The 21762-nt window shown below is 40.7% G+C and overlaps 1 protein-coding gene across 5 annotated transcripts in view; it reads right to left on the bottom strand.

Annotated features, from left to right (window-relative positions):
- The window catches only part of ICE2 (interactor of little elongation complex ELL subunit 2), a 68334-nt gene continuing 46572 nt past the window's right edge, over positions 1-21762 (bottom strand). The window contains exons 12-16 of one of the 5 annotated variants that reach the window (XM_043524575.1): positions 14465-14549; positions 13995-14045; positions 12562-12820; positions 3383-3504; positions 1-1221 (exon numbers count right to left, since the gene is read on the bottom strand). In XM_043524575.1, the coding sequence (XP_043380510.1) occupies positions 1155-1221; positions 3383-3504; positions 12562-12820; positions 13995-14045; positions 14465-14549 (584 nt within the window). In that variant the 3' untranslated portion in view covers positions 1-1154. Of the gene's footprint in view, positions 1222-2247; positions 3505-7268; positions 9253-12561; positions 12821-13994; positions 14046-14464; positions 14550-21762 lie in introns of those variants that run through there. The other 4 variants (XR_006284594.1, XM_043524576.1, XM_043524577.1 and 1 more) reach the window with 4 other exon arrangements.

Here is a 21762-nt window from a genome sequence, read left to right as displayed (position 1 = left end):
GATTTTCAGCCATTACATTTATTATCTTCTTCTCATCCTGTTGATGGTTTTAAATGGGTTCTGGTAAAATGCATGAGGGACATTGAGTATAGGGGAAATTTGGCAGCACTCATCATTAGTAGCCGCACTTAAGTATTTGCACTAAATTCAAAAGGCCGTGTTCTCTACTTTCCTTGTAAATATGTGCCAAAGGGGAGAATTTACTAGGGAAAATCCAGGATAGCAGAGGGGGACTAGTTATGCTGCATCATCCACTAAAAACACAGGATGGGGAGATTGTGGAAAGGCAGGGAGGCATGCACAGCTGAGGTGCCTCTGTACTCTGTGACCTTCTCACCAACATCAACAGCACATCTGGGTCAAACTGCCATGCTGCCACTGGTTTCTCACTAGTGCTTGTACTCCTGAGAATCCTCAATGGGTTGCACTAGCTGTCTAAGAAATGATTAATGACAGCTTACTTGGCCTAACTTCCATGATCTGTGACGTTGCTTTTTCAGAGGAATATTCCACTATCCCTCCTGCACCTCCTCCTTTTAGTTATGCACACTCCATTGATTGCATGATCCTCGTAATGCATGCTGGTTGATGCAGGGCGATTGATTACATCAGCATGGAGGTGTGCAGCATTGCCAACTCCAGCAATTGTATGGAGAGTCTCATATTTGGTATATTTCTGAAAACCACACTCCTGGAATCCTATGATTATGTGAGAATCTCAGCTTTCAGTTTTAAAGAAGATTCTAGTCCTCAGAGTTTTAGAGAAAAGCCTGAAAACATAACCCTAAAGGCTCAGAACCCAAAAGGTAAAAAAGAACCTAGATTCCCCTTCCTTTCCTCCCCCAATCTGATGATTTTTCAACATTTTAGGCAAGTATAACACTGTGTATGGGATACTACCACAGCGTTCCTAAGCCCCTTTCTGAACAACTACTACTAATATGGCAGCACCTCAGGGAATGCAGAAATAAAAGCTGCACACTTCAATTTGGAGACCTAGACAGGTTGTATCATGCTCCTAGCTAATTGCACCATCTTATTACAGAAAAATTTCACCTGTATGTGGGAGACTATATAAGCTGATGCTCTGGCACAAGTTTTAATAAAACTGAGATGTTATCATACAGTCCTTGGAATAGCCTTTTTGAATATATCTATAGAGCTGCAGCTGGACCCAGGCCATCATCCCAGGGAATGGGGCTGGTTGATTCAGACATATTCCTGGGAAAGAAAATTAGCGTACTGATTCTTTTGACTTCCGTGAAGAAGAGTATTACTCAACTGAAGATTAAGGAGCCTCCCTCCATTATGTTCTGCACAATATGAAGTACTGAAAGGTACATCTCTAGAACAGGCTATTTGTCAAAAAGGTTTTGTGAGGAGAGTTGGCTGAATAATGGCTTTTTTTGGTTTGCTAGCAATTCTAAAAAATTGGAAAAAAGTTTCACTTCAGGTGAACCAGAATCTCCCCCCGACCTCAAGTTTTTTGGCAAATTGAGAAAGCATAAAACATTTTGAGTCACATCGAACAAAACATTTAATAAATGACTATGAATGCGTAATGACTGGCACTGAATAGTCATTGGGCCAGGAAAAGAGAGTGAGAGTAACTCTGTAGCCTGGTGATTAGGGCACTCACCTAGCATGTAGAACACCCAGTTCAAGTCCCGCCTCCAATGACTATTTTATTATTTACACCAAGTGGAACAGCTCCTACAAGAGAGGTTGAGGAAGCCCCATTCCAGAATATCCCTTAGCCCAGTGACAAGGGCAACCTCCTGCAACATGGGAGACTCAAGTCCAAGCCCTTCTCCATATGAATTGAAGCTGTCTCCCCCACATCCAAGGAGAGCGTCCTAACTACTGGGCTAAAAGTTACAAAGCAGGCACGACCACCACTGCTTCATTTCAACACCAACATTTTGATTTTTTGGTTCAGTAGCAACTTTTCAGTGTACTGGACACCAATCTGCAAACAGTTTTGGGTCAAATGAAACGGCATCTTTCAACAAATAAACTATTTGCCAAACAAATTCCACCCTGCTCTAATTGTGAGCTAATTTACTATATACGAGGAACCAGGGACAAGTTGTTAGATTCTGTAGTGAAAAATGTGCCCCTTCCCCTTTCCTCTGGTGATGCTATTTCACAGGCTTTACTACCAATCTCAATTTAAAAAATGCCCTGTATTGTTTAATAAAACACAAATCAATCAATGCTCAAACAGAAATATGAACAGTTCTTGAGTTAAGGTCTTCATATAATTTTATTTTTAATTATCTCCAGTATTATACTTCATACAAAACTCCCACTTGGTCTTCAAGGCACTTTTTCCTGTACTAGTGTACCGACCTGCTCCTTAGAGAGGAAAATGAATAATAGTGCAGAGCCCCATTGGCTCGGCCCCAGGACCAATCCCATTTAACTATTTTTAAACAGTTTGGAAGACAGAGTTGGAGTTTGCTGATGACTCCATTATCTTAAACAAAACAAAACAAAAACCACCAGAGCGCTCAACCCAGGAGTCCAGATGAGCTATGCTTGGCACAGGATCCATGCAGGGGTGAGGGAAGGGCAAAGGTAGCTGCAAGCTACCTTTATGCCCTGCCTGTTCTAGGGCCAACTAGGGGCTGGTTTGCAACTTAGAAACAGTCTCATGGCGTCTCTAAATTATGCCCATCTGCAATGGACCTCCCAAGGGTCAATCTGACAATTGGGAATTGCTGGAATACTGAGGCACTCCTGTCAACCTTTTCCTCCATGGACCCCCTCTATGCTGGGCACTACAAGTAGTGGAAGATCGGTCAGACAAGGGTAATACATCCTTAACTGACCATTTAGGCTGGTTTTAAGTCTGTTTTGTGCCCCCACATTTGAAATGTAACTTGGATAAGTATTTAGTAATGCACATTTTCAAAAATAATCTAGTAATTCTGGTATAGGTTAGTGGCTCTGAACTTTCATGGCCAAAAACTTGAGAATCATTGTGAACAGTTGGACAAAAACATTTTAGCAAGTTTAAAAACAATAGCAAACACTATGCTAGTGAGCATTAAGCAAGAAGAAATAAGAGGACATATCTAACAATGGCATGTTCTTATGAGATGTACTATGTTCAATATTGCTTAGAAAAGATATAGGTCATTTAGCAACTTCTCAAAGGGACACTTTAGTGGGATATTACAGATATAGTGGGACTTCTAGAGAATGAGAGACTGTAAAAGGTACATTCATTTAGATATGGGAAAAGCTAGAGGAGACTAAAATGGAGGACAGTATTAAATATGCTGAAGGACAGCATCTGAACTGATGATTTTCTTCTTTTGATAACAAGGGATTACTTCAACTGGATGGCAAATAAATTGAGAACAAAAGGAAATACCTCTTCAAGCAGCGCATCATTAAACAGTGGCCTTTACTGTGTGGGAGGTTCCCAAACTGCGATCCCTGGGGAGCTTTCTGGTCATATGGTGCTGGCTCTCCTCCTTGCTTCCAGCTGCTAAACTGCATTAAAAAACAGTGGAAAAATATTTACTTTCCTAATTTTTTTTGCACATAAACAATTTCTGTCATTGCCATGGGGATGTTTTGCAATTGCCAAGAGGAAGGGAGGAGCCCAGGACAATCACATATAGGAAAGGAGGAGGTCCATAGTCTCTCCACCAATATGTGGTACATGCTGCGATAATGTTTGATTGTGCTTGCTATTGCAGGAATTAAAGAGGGGAAATTGCATTTTATGAACAATAGCTATTAGGGTTATGCATGCTAAGAAAGGGGACTTATAAAATCTCATGCTTCCAGATGTAAACTGATAGCCACACTTCACCCAGCAATGCACAACTGGCCAGCTATGTTACAGGGTATTTTCATCTTGTTCGGAAGCACCAAGTAATAGTCGCTAGTGAAGGGAATCCACTAGATTTGAAAGCGCAGTGGTCTGATCCAGTATGGCAAAATCTACGTGGTTACGCAATGTGAAAACCTAACCTCATAAATTGGAGGAAGAGAAGGAGTTGGAGGAGAAAAAAAATCTTTTATTGTAAAAAGAAACTGAAGAGGAAGCGCTTACCTATTCATAGGACCTTTCCCACACTAATCAGTGCCAAATAGCTCACCATGTGTCTCTGTTAAAAAGACAGAGAACCCCTTTTCTCCAGCTCACCTTGACCTATAAGGTAGTAGCAGTCCTTAGGTGGCCAAGGCTAAATGATACATGAACGATTTACTGTTTCCATCCGCCCTAGTGAAGGGCTGACTAAAAGCCTACCATCCATGAACCATGAACTAAACAGATGCCACATCACTGAAAAATCAACTGAAGTTATCAAAAGCCTATTGAGGGAGAGCCAAACCAATGGAGATACCCAGGTGATAAATGCCATTATAAGAATTTAGACGACATACAGGAAGCGGTAACCAAATGTGAACCCACAAATTGGAGTAATCTAAATTTTATCACACATAACCACAATCTATTCTGGGCACAAAGTGGCAGGTTCAAAATGTAAGACCCTTTCAAAATTTGGCCCTAAAGGTTGTGGCTCATGTTCACAAAGCACATCAGTAGTAAAAACCAAGACCTAGACCTCAGGAGTACTTACTTTCCTTCACTCGCAAATCCATTCTCTAACCAGTAAACACACTGCTTCTCAAAACATTCTACTCTGGATTAGGATTTGGAACATGTTTAAGAGTTCGTACTATCTTCACAGAATCCACAAACTTTTCTCTTCATTCATCTTCCCTCCCTACCATGGTTTGGTTACTACCATGAAAAGAGCCCACAGCAGTACCTGAGTACACAGCTCCATAACCAGTGTGTTTTGGGGTTGGTTGAAATCTATTTTACAAACGCTTATTTTCCTGAAGAAATTCTCCTAAACACTTTCTCTAAAACGTTAAATTGAAACCAGAAACTAGAGCTGAGGCCAGAAGCTCACTTAGGCTTTCAGTTCCTGTTATGTTTGCACTTTGATTAATCTAGTCTAATCTTGAGAGTTATTTTTGTACACAATTTCCTGTAATTAGAGAAATAATGATATTATTTCTGAGCAATCTATTGTGTAGTCCTCATCAATAATGAATTTTGTGCACACAGGATAAAGTGTTGTTCCAATGGACAGAACTTCACTGATGCCACAGTGGAGGAAATGGAGTTGAATCTTTACCACAGCCATGACAGAGAATTTTAAAATGCTTTTTTTGTTAAGGAAATGAATCCATTCTAGATTTTCACTGTCCTCCTTTCTTGCTTCATCTTTCACTGGTCATTGATAAGCATAGAAATCTTTACTGTGGATTCTTGAGGGCCAGATCATTTATAGTTGTGGATAGTTGACTGTATAAATGCCCTAACACATGCCCTGGTTTTCAACCAGGGGTCTGCAGATGCCTGGGGGTCAGCAGACTATGTCTAAGGTGTCCACGAAAGGTTGTCATTACCATAAAACAGTAGTTTTCAACCTATGTCTAAGATACCCGAAAAGGTCTGCACCTGCATTTAAAGTTTTTTTAGAGGTCTGCAGATGACAAAAGATTGAAAACCACTGCCCTACCAGGCTGCCAGTGCTGCTATCCAAAGGAAGGATGATTTTGTTCCCCAAACAGTTTTGGAATTATTATTTGCCTCACAGTAATTCCTAGATAATCCCGTTGGGGTTGGGATTCCAAAAGTTTTCAATGGACTCCTAGGGAAAATACAAAACAGGGTTGTTGTTGTTTTTGGTCCTGCAGCCCTGAACGAGGTCACTATGGGTGATCAAGATAGATTCAAAAGTGAACCTACCTGCATAAGTAATGCCCAAGACTGACTCGAGAGTCATACTGTCCTGGGCCAATGCACCAAATCTCTCCTCTGCCTATATCCTGAAGTCCCCAAGATTATCAGTTTTGGCAACTCCAGGATCAAACATGACAACATCTTTCCTCCTTGGTGGGAAGGTTGTCGTGCCATTAGTTGAAGCATTGATACACTAGTTTAATCCCAAATTTCACCCACTATATGGGCCACTCAAAGATCTGCATCTCTGGGAAGAGGCATTCCACACATTTAATGCAACTTGCTAAAAGCAAGGGTGTGAAAAGAACCAGGGAACACAACCCCCTAATTTAGAGGTGGCCAACCTGTGGCTCTGGAGCCACATGCAGCTCTTCAGAAGTTAATATGCGGCTCCTTGTATAGGCACTGATTCCAGGGCTGGAGCTACAGGTGCCAACTTTCCAATGTGCCGGGGGGTGCTCACTGCTCAACCCCTGGCCCTGCCCCCAATGCCATCCCTTCCCACCTCCTCCCCTGAGGCTGCCATGCCCTCACTCTTCCCTCCCCCCACCCCAGAGCCTCCTGCATGCCATGAAACAGCTGATTGGGAGGTGCGGGGAAGGACGGGGAGGCGCTCATCAGTGGGGCTGCCAGGAGACACTGGAAGCAGGGCAGAGGGAGCTGCTGATGTACTACTGTGGCTCTTTGGCATGTACATTGCTAAATTCTGGCTCCTTCTCAGGTTCAGGTTGGCCACCCCAACCGAATTCGTCATAATCAGAGAGGGCAAACTATACACAGACCCAGTTAACCCGGAACAGTTTGTACAGTCCAAGTTTTATCTGAATCTGAAAATTTAAATGTAACAGTACATACAAATGATACTATGTGTTACTCATTTAACCTTTAGATTCCTGTCCATTTTAACTGTATAATAACTGGGATTACACACATTAATATATTATGAGAGTTGAAAGGTTAAGCCTTTCAAACACCCAGAAGGGAGGGATAGCTCTGTGGTTTGAGCACTGGCCTGCTAAACCCAGGGTTGTGAGTTCAATCCTTGAGAGGGCCATTTAGGGATCTGGGGCAAAAATTGGGTATTGGTGCTGCTTTGACCAGGGGGTTGGATTAGATGACCTCCTAAGGTCCCTTCCAACCTTGACATTCTAGGATATTAGGGCAAACTCAGCATGAAGTTAACAGGTCTATGTCCAAATATCAAATTCCTTGGTTATTATACAATTTTTACTTTTATGCTGAAAACTATGCTTTGCATCCCCACCCTCAGTTATCTGGCACATAACTCATAAGCAAAACACTTCTCCATGGGAGGTCACAAAATGGATTTATGATTTTGAATCAATCTAATATTCATTATTTAGCAAATCACTATCAAATATGTTGCTCCTTGTTAACATATTGCATCTAAAAGGAACAACTGAAGCAAAGTCTGGGGAGTTACCAGAAGGTAAATAAAGATATAAATAAAATATAACAATACTGGTAAATTACAAAATATTTTATATTTCACAGAAGATTGGCAAATGTGCATTAAAAACTATCTGCATTGCTTTAAAACCAGTTTCTTTTATATATCACTAAGATTTAAAAATAAATATATACAACCAACTAAAACTAAATATTTTATTACTCTTTAAGGGATATTAAAATACATTTGTATACAGTACATTTGAGTAGAACAACTTTGAACGTAATGGTGCAATTAACTTACATAACATACAGACAAAACATTTTGAACAAACTCATTGCTAACTAAGGCCCTGATCCTGCATGTGAGTAATTTGTGTACATGTACAGCCCCTCTGAACACAGTCAAGGCCTATAAAAGAGCTCAGGCATTAAAAAAAAGTTTACATTCTTTATCCTGAGTATTCAGGAGTAGCTCAACACCTCTCAGGATGAGACCCATACTAATTAGTTATCGGCAGCAATAGAAAAACCCTTCATACATAGCATATAATTTAGCAATCATAATTTTCAGTTTTGAAGTGTGACCTGCAAGTTGCCTATTGGATAAAACCTCAAGGGCGCTATGAAATATAGTAGAGTGCATAAAAAAAACTTTTCTTTGACAATAATTTTTATAAATGTATAACATTTATAAATTATTTAAATAACCTATGTATGTTGACAATCAATTTGTGGTGTACTGGAATTTATAATCTAATTTTTTAGCATTTTACAAAATGGCAATTTTACTGATATTCACTCAAACAGAAAACATGTAGTCACACCCATCGCTAGCCAAGAATTTTCCTCTCTGAATCTTTGTCTGAACTCACCCCTTTCAGCTTGGCTCCTAAACTACAAGTGAACTGCTGAGCCACAGCAAATGTCTGTCTTGTCTCTGTAATAATGACTAAAGCCCTCACCCTGCAAGTTGTTGCATATGGGCGAAACTTTCTGTGCTTGCATGGAGCCCTACTGACTTCAACAAGCGTCTGCCTATGAAAAGACACAGGACTGAGGCTGTAGTCATTCAGTACTACATTAACAACATACTGGCTCTTGAGGATTTGAAGTTTTGGAAAGAATTTAATGCCAAAAACTAATCTTGAGAAAACACGGAAGTCAATTTTAACCTTCTTATACTGTGGTGTACTGTAATGCTCACTAGGACACTATGCCAACAGGTATATCAATAATGGAATTCGAAAGACACAACGCTTCTGCAAACATAACAAATGTTGCTCATCAAAAGCTGTTAACTACACAACCTTACTCTCAGGGGTAATATTTCCTTTTCAAACTGGGCACAACACACTCTGCTTTTTAATAACATTAACTAATTAAATTGAAACTGCTGATGCTGCATTTTACATTTAAAACCAGTACACAATTCAAATAATATCATCAAAAATACACATCTGCAACAAACTGGAAAAAGAATCAAGACAATTGGAAAAAGAAAGTACTTTTTTCATCTTTATGTAATATTGGTGTTAATTAATGCTTCTTTTCTCAAATTATATTTTTAATATAAAAACAAAAGCAGTTATGATATTTACTTTTGTCCACAGGTCTTAATTGTAGACACTTGACTTTTCTTCTCATGTGCTAACTTAAAATAAGATGTTCACATTTGAATTGCATTCAGTGAGTTAAGAAAGGGTTAAGGTATTGTAGCATTTCACAACCTTCCTCAATATGGCTGTGCAGCTCTCCTCTGCCAGGGCATTCTGGCTTCTCTGAAGTATTATGAAAAATAAGCTCTTTGTTTGTCTTGTGCTTTTTCCAATCCATGTTTTCTCACTGTGCCTAAGCTATTCCTGCTTTGCTTGAGTTTGCTTTTATTTCTTTTTCCACTTTTTCATCTTATTTGCTTGCTTGCCATTATTTTTCTTCAGTTTCTTTGCAGCCACACCTTCATTTCTAACAGGCTTAGCTGACAACGGATTGCTTTTTGTTTCCATGGATCCTGGCTTTTCATTGTTGGGTGTGTCTGTGTGCACTTTTGCCCAATTCATCTAGAAGCATTGGGGGGGAAACAAAAAGTATTAGCTACTTCAATCTGCATTAAATTTTAAACCTAAATATCTACAGGCTTATATTCAGAAAATTGCCAGCTACATCTAGTCCACAGAGCAGTCCTTTAGAGTATGTCACATTTATACAATAGATTAATATAAGGAACCCCTTGAAAAAAATACAGGAGCAAACTAAGCTACCAGAAATACTGTTTGGATGTTCTTTACTTTTTAAAATGTCACAGTATTTGTACAAAATATTAGAGTGAATAGTTTGGATTTGTTAGTGGAAATTCTCACAGTTTGCGAAATGCATTGTTTACTCACTGCCCTATAGTTTGGGACTATGACAAATTCCATCAGAGGCTTCTCCAGACCTAGATAATCAGTTCAATGTAAGTTTAACATTGTGTTACATTAAATCAGTTTACTTGTGATTTAATTTTAGAAGACACGGTCATTTTCGCACTCTGATAAAAATGAATTTTATCAAAGAATTTAACAAACTAATTATTAAAATGTATATCTTCATGCCAACTTAGTCTGTGAAATAACGGAAAACACATACAGTGTGAAGGTGTTCATTTTTACTAGAAGGGAATAAGCCAGTCAAATAAAATTATGTTTATGTCTGAGACATCATAATCATATTTTCCTAAATAAAAGGTAAATCACATGCCTTCAGACAAGGAGTGACATATGGCTCTTATTTTAAAAATAGTCTTGTATAAAAATAAAAGGTAGCCATTTCCATGATTATTTCACGGTTTAAGAGGACATAGTTTAGGAATGAGAATTTGAGTAACACTCTTTACCTCAGGCTCATCTCAAAAAGCCACCCGACTTGTAATGAGAATTTCTTCAAAGGCAATGAAGTTATGTGGGACCAGAAGCAGGCAACAAGCTATTATATCTGCAATATGTTGATGAGAATTTGTCTCTCTTGATCTTAAACACTTTGGGGACTAGGTTGGGGGATTTTTTTTTCTTTGTGGAACAGGAATACTGCTGTTTCTCCACATGCTCTTCATAAAAACACAAACCAGAGTGTATATCCAGAGGCTCTCCATTCCCAAAAGAAGCAAATCAGGGTATCAGTGAAATCAAGATGGGAAGAGGAGCAGTTATGTAAACTTTTGTTTTAAAAAAAAATCCCTCCTGAGATAGTTTGAGGAAAAAAATGCGATCAAAAAGGACAGCACAAAAATCTGCCTCCAGAGCCAAAATTAGGAGGGAGTCCTTGCTGCGAACATTTTAGTCCCTGTTTAGTTGTGCTTGCAGAATGTTGATGCTCCTACTGAAGAACCTGGCTCACCCGCTACACTGTCAGAAAGTATTGTTAGTCCACACAAGTTCAGCGAGCAAAGTGTCACCTCAGAACTTTGCTAGATACAACTTTACCACAAAACTGTGAAAAATCCATGTTTTAAAAATCCATGTAAATCATAATCGGGTACCTGGAATAACAGCTAATTCTAGTTACTCATTAAATAAACAGGGATAGTTCCAGGTAAGTGAATTTGTTAATCCTGCAGTGTGTTCTGTACTCTTGAGGGCTGTGGTATGAATTTTTCAACTAAGGATCTCAAGCCCAAAGGTGACAGACTAGTAAAATATCTGGTTTCAGAGTAGCAGCCGTGTTAGTCTGTATTCACAAAAAGAAAAGGAGTACTTGTGGCACCTTAAAGACTAACAAATTTATTTGAGCATAAGCTTTCGTGAGCTACAGCTCACTTCATCGGATGCATTCAGTGGAAAATACAGTGGGGAGATTTATATACATAGAGAACATGAAACAATGAGTGTTACCATACACACTGTAACCAGAGTGATCACTTAAGGTGAGCTATTACCAGCAGGAGAGCGGGGGGGGGGAAGGGGGGAGACCTTTTGTAGTGATAATCAAGGTGGGCCATTTCCATTTCCATTCCAAGGTGTGTCCATTTATTCTTTTACGTAGATGGTCACATAAACACCACCCTATACCGGAAACCTACTGACCGCTATTCCTACCCACATGCCTCCAGCTTTCATCCAGACCACACCACATGATCCATTGTCTACAGCCAAGCTCTATGATACAACCGCATTTGCTCCAACCTCTCAGACAGAGACAAACACCTACAAGATCTCTATCAAGCATTCTTACAACTACAATACCCACCTGCTGAAGTGAAGAAACAGATTGACAGAGCCAGAAGAGTACCCAGAAGTCACCTACTACAGGACAGGCCCAACAAAGAAAATAACAGAACGCCACAAGCCATCACCTTCAGGCCCCAACTAAAACCTCTCCAACGCATCATCAAGGATCTACAACCTATCCTGAAGGACGACCCATCACTCTCACAGATCTTGGGAGACAGGCCAGTCCTTGCTTACAGACAGCCCCCCAACCTGAAGCAAATACTCACCAGCAACCACACACCACACAACAGAACCACTAACCCAGGAACCTATCCTTGCAACAAAGCCCGTTACCAACTGTGTCCACATATCTATTCAGTGGACACCATCATAGGGCCTAATCACATCAGCCACGCTATCAGAGGCTCATTCACCTGCACATCTACCAATGTGATATATGCCCCCATGTGCCAGCAATGTCCCTCTGCCATGTACATTGGTCAAACTGGACAGTCTCTACGTAAAAGAATAAATGGACACAAATCAGACGTCAAGAATTATAACATTCAAAAACCAGTCGGAGAACACTTCAATCTCTCTGGTCACTCGATTACAGACCTAAAAGTTGCAATTCTTCAACAAAAAAACTTCAAAAACAGACTCCCAACGAGAGACTGCTGAATTGGAATTAATCTGCAAACTGGATACAATTAACTTAGGCTTGAATAGAGACTGGGAGTGGATGGGTCATTACACAAAGTAAAACTATTTCCCCATGTTTATTCTCCCCCCTCCCCCCCACCATTCCTCAGATGTTCTTGTCAACTGCTGGAAATGGCCCACCTTGATTATTACTACAAAAGGTTCCTTCCCCCCCCCCCCCCCCCCGCTCTCCTGCTGGTAATAGCTCACCTTAAGTGATCACTCTGGTTACAGTGTGTATGGTAACACCCATTGTTTTATGTTCTCCATATATATAAATCTCCCCACTGTATTTTCTACTGAATGCATCCGATGAAATGAGCTGTAGCTCATGAAACCTTATGCTCAAATAAATTTGTTCGTCTCTAAGGTGCCACTAGTATTCCTTTTCTTTTTAGTAAAATATCTGTAACCTATGGAGCAAATTTGCTTATTTCAAATGAGCCAATACATTTATCTGCATTTAGTGTGGTTACTTACCTTCTGTTTTCTCGTAGTTTCTTGGGGTCTAGGTGGAAAGGTGCATGGGACTCTTCCATTATTAGTGTGATAGGGTAAAGGAAGGTTGGGATCTAATGGTACCCATGGAACCGAGAGGGTGGAAGGTACATTAGGCAGACTGCAGTGAGCTTTATGTAAATTATACGATGCTCTGGTCACTTTCCCAAGACAGCTCTGGTAAATTGCAACTGATGAATCTCCTGAAGCATGAGTCAATAAGTAAGAGCCCTCCTGCAAACTAAAGCACAGTCACATCACAAATCAAAATTCAAGACTTAATAAAAGGTAGAGTAAATAAAACAAATAGTATTTTTGCTTCTTAGTCCAACCATTTGATCTGTTCATAATCAGAGATGGTAAAAACAGTAAATGGCTTCTGCTGGATAAAGACTTGTTAAAAAAGAAAGGAGAACATAGCTGACACAGTGGGGCATCAAAGTATCTAATATTTACATTAAATATATTAATACACCTAAATAACGTATATAATCTGCAATCTCTTTATAAACAAAGGAATTAAAAAATATCTGGATGAAAATGCTAATTTATCTTCCATTTGTGTACTATTATCATTAGTTATTTAGGCCCTGATTAGGCTAAGCACTTGAGCACATGCTAAAATCCATCCCTTTTCAGCAAAGCACATAAATCATGAGAAAGCACAATGATGAAAGCATAATCATGAATTCATACACTGGAAGCTTTTTTAATTCACCCAGGATTATGTAGGTTTATAGAAAGTAAAGGCTCAACCAATTCCCCACCAGAAAAGTCTTAATTACATGTCATAAAGACTGGACCCAAAAACCGGGAAGCTCAAAACTGTTAAGTAAGATGCTTCACACACGTGCATGGCAAGAAACTGGCTTTTCGAAACACATTTCATATTTCCAAAGTGGCTAACAGCCTGAGAAAATTTTAGCAGTTAAATAATGCAAAATAAAGTAGAGAACAAAGCCGCAGAGAACTGGTGAAGACATATGGAGAAAAACTGTGCAACTATAAGTAAGGACAAGCGAAGCCCTGCAGGGGGATAAAAAACAACAACAATCTGTTCCCAGTACAAGCAAAAGGCTAGCAAAGCGTAAATGTTTCCCTTGAAGCACCAATAATGTTAGGGCCCAATCCTGCAAACTCAGTGAACTGAGAAATGCCAGTGGGATTTACTGTCTGAGTAAGGTCTACTCTTGAGTAAGGGGGCTTGTAAGATCAAACTCTTATTTTGTACCCTATCTGTAAAGCATTTAGGGTTACTTTTTATGTACAAAAGAGTATGTAACTGTATTATCGAAGTTAAAATAGAAATAGCAGCAGAAGAGTAGACAATTACGTTACAAAAGAAAAAAAATGATCTTTGGAGCCTCTGGGTGCTACTGCAACATAAATATTTAACAATAGCAAAAAGTACTTACTCAATCACTTTCTTCAAGATATGTCGAAGTATATTTAATGGATTTGCAGGCCTATGGGTAGAAAATTCACAGAAGATAAATTTATAAGCCAAGATTTTCAAAAGTGACAAGTGATTTTGGGAACCCAATTTGAGACACCCTGAAGGGATCGGATTTTCAGTAAGTAATATTTTGATAATCAGGTCCTTTTATGATGCCTCAAGTTGCTCATCCAATAAACAGAGGCACCCAAAGTCATTAGTTGTAACTGGAAATCTTGGCCATCATACTAAACAAAGCATTTGGGAGTCCTATCTAAATTTTAAATTAAAGCAAAAGGATAAAATCATGGTTCCACTTACACTCGGTGGGCGCTTTGCCACTTACAGATTAAGAACTATCATAAGAAATGACTTGGAAAAGGTTTGTTAATTCTGAAGCTGTTTCATCTTGATTTTTTTTTTAAATTATGGACAATAAAGTTTACTTACTTAAATAATCCAAATTTTTCTTTTAACCGTTCTGGAGAAATCTCTTCAAGCATAATGAGCTTTGACGTAAAGGCATCAATATGTCCTGAAAAAAAAAATTATTAATTGAATCTCTTCAGTAAAGAAATAGCAAGAGAGAACAAACCTGGTAAGAAAAGACTTTATTAAATGTGTGTGTAGAAGCCAAATCCAATTTAAAAGAGAATGTTACAAGTTTTGCTTATCTGAAAGTCAATCAGGTAAAAAGCATTTCCAGCCATTAATGCACTCTGTATAAGTATTTGCAAACGAAACTCTACATTGCTGTAATTTTTCTCTAAATATAGATGTCCATGCTCAGGCCTGTGCTTCCAAACTATGCTGGACAGAAAACAAAATAAAAAAATCTGGACCAGTTAAACAATCTCAGGAGCAGGTGGACTGCACTTATTAACCAGCCATACCCCATATCCTGCCTCTAAAATCCTGATGGAGTTCCCACTGACTGTAACCTTGTTCATTTCTGTAATAGTGTTCTGGGTATTCTGCATTAAACTTATTATTTGTATTATCATAGTGGCTAGGAGCCCCAGTCATGGACCAGGACCTCATTGTACCAGGGGCTGTATAATCATACAACAAAAAGACAGTCCCAATTACCATCTAAGCCCTGGTCTACACTTGGGGTGGGGGAGTCGACCTAAGATACACAACTTCAGCTACGCGAATAGCGTAGCTGAAGTCAGCGTATCTTAGGTCGACTTACCTGGCTGGGAGGATGGCGGGAGTCGACCGCTGCCACTCCCCCATCAACTCCGCTTCCGCCTCTCGCGAGTTGGAGTTCCAGAGTTGACGGGGAGCGCATTCGGGGATCGATTTATCGCGTCTAGATGATATGAGATAAATCGCTCCCTGATAGATAGATCACTACCCGCCGTGAAGACCTGCCCTAAGTATAAGACAGATAGAAACAGACAGACCAACAAGAGAGTATAAGGAAACAACAAGACAATATTGGTCAATACGATAAGCAATAATCACAGGGCAACAGCAGCCTAACCATTGTCAAGTTTTTTGTAGACCTCACAACAAAGTAGAGTTTTCAGGAATGTTTTGATAGAGGATACTAAGTTAGTTTTGCAGATGTTTACAGAGAGTTTCTCCCAAGCACGAGGGGCTTGACTTGTCAGTTTCAAACTAAAATTGTTTTATGATAAGAATGATTATGTTTCAGCACTTTACAGACTATGTGAGCTTTTCCTTTGGGGTTATACCTATGTTTGCTTTTATACTGAACTCCTCATTCTGTTATCCAAATACCTGGGTTCCTGTTTCCTTTTTCTATCTGGACTTTTCTTATCTGAAAAATTGTAATTTGCAAGTCTGAGTTTGCCATTGGTGACAACAATCTTGCCAAAAATGCTAAATGACCATTTTGACACAGATGTAAATCAGCGATTCAAACGTCCCGGCTTGTCAAATTTTAGACAAGAGCAGGTCAGGAGAATGGTGAGGGTTGGCTAATGCATCATATCCACTGGCCCATGACAACATATTGAGAGAGCTCCCTCCTGGAAAACTCCTCTCATTCTAGTTTCCATAGGGGAAATCAGAATTTCATTGTTGGAAATTAAAATATATATATATATATATATATATATATAAAAATTGCAAACAGAACATCATGAGTAGCAAGAGAAAATATTATATATTCTGTGGACTTCACAAGCTCATTACAAATCTGCAATTGTAGATTTGCAAGAGTAACAAGAAGGGTTTCTTCAGGTATGTTGGCAACAAGAAGAAAGCCAAGGAAAGTGTGGGCCCCTTACTGAATGAGGGAGGCAACCTAGTGACAGAGGATGTGGAAAAAGCTAATGTGCTCAATGCTTTTTTTGCCTCTGTCTTCACTAACAAGGACAGCTCCCAGACTGCTGCGCTGGGCATCGCAACATGGGGAGTAGATGGCCAGCCCTCTGTGGAGAAAGAGGTGGTTAGGGACTATTTAGAAAAGCTGGACGTGCACAAGTCTATGGGGCCGGATGAGGTGCATCCGAGAGTGCTAAAGGAATTGGCGGATGTGATTGCAGAGCCATTGGCCATTATCTTTGAAAACTCGTGGCGAACGGGGGAAGTCCCAGATGACTGGAAAAAGGCTAATGTAGTGCCAATCTTTAAAAAAGGGAAGGAGGAGGATCCTGGGAACTACAGGCCAGTCAGCCTCACCTCAGTCCCCCGAAAAATCATGGAGCAGGTCCTCAGGGAATCAATCCTGAAGCACTTACACGAGAGGAAAGTGATCAGGAACAGTCAGCATGGATTCACCAAGGGTAGGTCATGCCTGACTAATCTAATAGCCTTCTATGAGATTACTGATTCTGTGGATGAAGGGAAAGCAGTGGATGTATTGTTTCTTGACTTTAGCAAAGCTTTTGACACGGTCTCCCACAGTATTCTTGTCAGCAAGTTAAAGAAGTATGGGCTGGATGAATGCACTATAAGGTGGGTAGAAAGTTGGCTAGATTGTCGGGCTCAACGGGTAGTGATCAATGGCTCCATGTCTAGTTGGCAGCCGGTGTCAAGTGGAGTGCCCCAGGGGTCGGTCCTGGGGCCGGTTTTGTTCAATATGTTCATAAATGATCTGGAGGATGGTGTGGATTGCACTCTCAGCAAATTTGCAGATGATACTAAACTGGGAGGAGTGGTAGATACGCTGGAGGGCAGGGATAGGATACAGAGGGACCTAGACAAATTGGAGGATTGGGCCAAAAGAAACCTGATGCGGTTCAACAAGGATAAGTGCAGGGTCCTGCACTTAGGACGGAAGAACCCAATGCACAGCTACAGACTAGGGACCGAATGGCTAGGCAGCAGTTCTGCGGAAAAGGACCTAGGGGTTACAGTGGACGAGAAGCTGGATATGAGTCAGCAGTGTGCCCTTGTTGCCAAGAAGGCCAATGGCATTTTGGGATGTATAAGTAGGGGCATAGCGAGCAGATCGAGGGACGTGATCGTTCCCCTCTATTCGACATTGGTGAGGCCTCATCTGGAGTACTGTGTCCAGTTTTGGGCCCCACACTACAAGAAGGACGTGGATAAATTGGAGAGTCCAGCGAAGGGCAACAAAAATGATTAGGGGTCTGGAACACATGACTTATGAGGAGAGGCTGAGGGAACTGGGATTGTTTAGTCTGCGGAAGAGAAGAATGAGGGGGGATTTGATAGCTGCTTTCAACTACCTGAGAGGTGGTTCCAGAGAGGATGGTTCTAGACTATTCTCAGTGGTAGAAGAGGACAGGACAAGGAGTAATGGTCTCAAGTTGCAGTGGGGGAGGTTTAGGTTGGATATTAGGAAAAACTTTTTCACTAAGAGGGTGGTGAAACACTGGAATGCGTTACCTAGGGAGGTGGTAGAATCTCCTTCCTTGGAAGTTTTTAAGGTCAGGCTTGACAAAGCCTTGGCTGGGATGATTTGATTGGGGATTGGTCCTGCTTTGAGCAGGGGGTTGGTCTAGATGACCTCCTGAGGTCCCTACCAACCCTGATATTCTATGATTCTATGAACCAACGAATTTTAAAACAACCATTATATTCAAATGGCTCATCCCAGTTATTTTACATTCAATGCCAAAAATTAGGTAATCCATTATTTGATGTTGTGGAAGATTACTGAAAAGACGTCTTTATTCTTAATGGATTAGAAACTGTAAGAGGACAACCGGCACAGAGCTGCTCTCATTCTACTCAGGAAAATAGAATATTAGGGTTGGAAGAGACCTCAGGAGGTCATCTAGTCCAATCCCCTGCTCAAAGCAGGACCAACACCAACTAAATCATCCCAGTCAGGGCTTTGTGAAGCCTGACCTTAAAAACCTCTAAGGATGGAGATTCCAGCACCTCCCTAGGTAACCCGTTCCAGTGCTTCACCATCCTCCTAATGAAATAGTTTTCCTAATATCCAACCCAGACCTCCCCCACTGCAACTTGAGACCATTGCTCCTTGTTGTGTCATCTGCCACCACTGAGAACAGCCTAGCTCCATCGTCTTTGAAACCGCCATTAGGTAGTTGAAGGCTGCTATCAAATCCTCCCTCACTCTTCTCTTCTGCAGACTAAATAACCCCAGTTCTCTCAGCCTCTCCTTGTAAGTCATGTGCCCCAGCCCCCTAATCATTTCCGTTGCCCTCCGCTGGACTCTCTCCAATTTGTCCACATCCCTTCGGTAGTGGAGGGACCAAAACTGGACGCAATACTCCAGGTGTGGCCTCACCAGTGCCAAATAGAGGGGAATAATCACTTCCCTTGATCTGCTGGCAATGCTCCTACTAATACAGCCCAATATGCAGTTGGCCTTCTTGGCAGCAAGGGCACACTGCTGACTCATATCCAGCTTCTCGTCCACTGTAATCCCCAGGTCCTTTTCTGCAGAACTGCTGCTTAGCCAGTCGGTCCCCAGCCTGTAGCAGCGCGTGGGATTCTTCCGTCCTAAGTGCAGGACTCTGCACTTGTCCTTGTTGAACCTCATCAGATTTCTTTTGGCCCAATCTTCCATTTTGTCTAGGTCACTCTGGACCCTAACTCTACCCTCCAGTGTATCTACCTCTTCCCCCAGCTTAATGTCCTCTGCGAACTTGCTGAGGACATTAAGGGTGCAATTCATCCCATTGTCCAGATCATTAATAAAGATGTTGAACAAAACCGACCCCTGGGGCACTCCTCTTGATACTGGCTGCCAACTAGACATCGAGCTGTTGATCACTACCCGCTGAGCCGGACAGTCTAGCCAGCTTTCTATTCACCTTATCGTCCATTCATCCAATCCATACTTCTTTAACTTGCTGGCAAGAATAGTAACCTAGTCTTTTTTTATTAGCTTTTATCTAGGTACTTATGAAGGCCTGAAAATACCTTAATACACATAAAGGAATGACAAGAAGGGAGACAACTTAATTTTTTAAAATCTTTTTATTGGCTGAGAAACAACAGCTCCCATTTTAAACCAAGGGAGCTGATCTCAACTTCATTTACTGTGCTCAGAGCAAGCATGAATGTCTTTCTTTGGAAACACGTGGTACAGAGATCGTTTGCTTTGTTGCAAACCTGGAGCAACTGCAGAGCAGCATATGTCTATGCAGCCACTGCAGTGTACCCCTGGAATAGTGACTGCACAGATTCAATTGACCTCTCTCTGGCCTACCTCAAGGCTCCCCTTCACACAGATGTGAGTTGAAATCCCTCATTCTATTCCATTGATCCATCAATCCCACTCCCCACAGTATAGAGTCGGGGGGGGGGGGGTGTCAAGGAACATAGAGCGGTTTACATAGGCCTTTGTCAAGGTTCCTTCCCCACTCTGAACTCTAGGGTACAGATGTGGGGACCTGCATGAAAGACCCCCTAAGCTTATTCTTACCAGCTTAGGTTAAAAACTTCCCCAAGGTACAAACTTTGCCTTGTCCTTGAACCCTATGCTGCCACCACCAAGCGTGTTAAACAAAGAACAGGGAAAGAGCCCACTTGGAGAAGTCTTCCCCCAAAATATACCCTCAAGCCCTACACCCCCTTTCCTGGGGAAGGCTTGATAAAAATCCTCGCCAATTTGTACAGGTGAACACAGACCCAACCCCCTGGATCTTAAGAACAATGAAAAATCAATCAGGTTCTTAAAAGAAGAATTTTAATTAAAGAAAAGGTAAAAGAATCACCTCTGTAAAATCAGGAGGGTAAATAATTTACAGGGTAATCAGATTCAAAACATAGAGAGTCCCTCTCGGCAAAACCTTAAGTTACAAAAAGACACAAAAACAGGAATATACATTCCATCCAGCACAGCTTACTTTACCAGCCATTAAACAAAAGGAAATCTAATGCATTTCTAGCTAGATTACTTACTAACTAACAGAAGTTCTGAGACTGCATTCCTGATCTGTCCCCAGCAAAAGCATCACCCAGACGGATAAACCCTTTGTTTCCCCCCCATCCCGATTTGAAAGTATCTTGTCTCCTCGTTGGTCATTTTGGTCAGGTGCCAGCGAGGTTTTCTTAGCTTCTTAACCCTTTACAGGTGAAAGGGTTTTGCCTCTGGCCAGGAGGGATTTTATAGCACTGTATACAGAAAGGTGGTTACCCTTCCCTTTATTTTTATGACAGCCTTCAACCTAAGTGAAAGCAAATTTGCAAGTATTTACAGGTAAACAAAGTAATCAACCTACATCATAGCAGAGTCTTGATAGCACTTAATCATTTTAAGTGCTTATCAACGTTTACATAACTACAAAGCAATAATGTTAATGTTGCCAAGGCATTATGGTTTAGATTTGCACTGACCATGAAGTGCAAATACACTCATCTTTTTCAGGCTGAAACTTCAATTATTTCTCAGCCAACATTATAAAACTGAGCACATTTCATTATGGGAAGAGGCCATGAAGCAGGTATACTGTAGGTTTCAAGGGAATCAGTACTCCACATATCAATATATTATACATACAGACAAAGCTCTAGCTTAAAGTCACCAAAGCCGGCAGACACACGTGTACATTTAGGTTGGACATACAAGCTGCAAAAATGAGTCTTTATTGTTCCATTTTATTTGTTTTAAATAGTTACGCTAACTGCATTGTGGTTATCCTGGGATATCACAGGGTTCCCATGACACAAAGAGGAAAACTACTGTATCAACTTGCACTGTTTCCCCCCCACAGGTTAGGGAAGGTGAGAATCAACAGCCAACGTGCTGGCTTCACTGCCTCTCAGACCCCACAAAGCTAGAACCCTGCTGAATTTCCATGGAAGAGCTGTGTAGACAGACAGAAGAGAGAAGCATGTTACAGAAAGGGAACTCCCTTATTTCATGGAAGTAAGCATATTGACATCTTTTATTTTCTGGTATTACTCCCAGGAAGAGGATGGTTGCCAGTATCATGCTAGTAGTTTATCATACATTTTAAATTACAAAGTATCTTAAAGCGGGTATGAGTATCATTAGGACTGGCAGTCATGTTTCAGAGCAAAAACTATTTTTACCTCAGTGCTACTAGAAATGTAACCCGATAGACAGAATTTCACTAGCAGTCTTCCAATATACTTTTAGTCATAGCAAAAACAATTCAAAAGTGCAACACTCTAGGTTTATTTCCCACAGTGAAGCAGATGAATATAGAAAGTGATCAGTGTTCTTTTGCAGGAAGGTTAAAGGGATTCTGTCAATTTATGTCTGTGTGTGTCTACCTACTATTACAATTGCCATCTAGAATTACTACAGATGAAAGATTAGTGACAGAATATTTTCTTTCCTTTTGTTTACTTGATGAATATGA

This window comes from Chelonia mydas, chromosome 10 (genome assembly GCF_015237465.2).
Source record: "Chelonia mydas isolate rCheMyd1 chromosome 10, rCheMyd1.pri.v2, whole genome shotgun sequence".
Lineage (NCBI taxonomy): Eukaryota > Metazoa > Chordata > Testudines > Cheloniidae > Chelonia > Chelonia mydas.
Note: the sequence above shows the minus strand (reverse complement) of the source record. Positions and strands in the feature narration are given on the sequence as shown.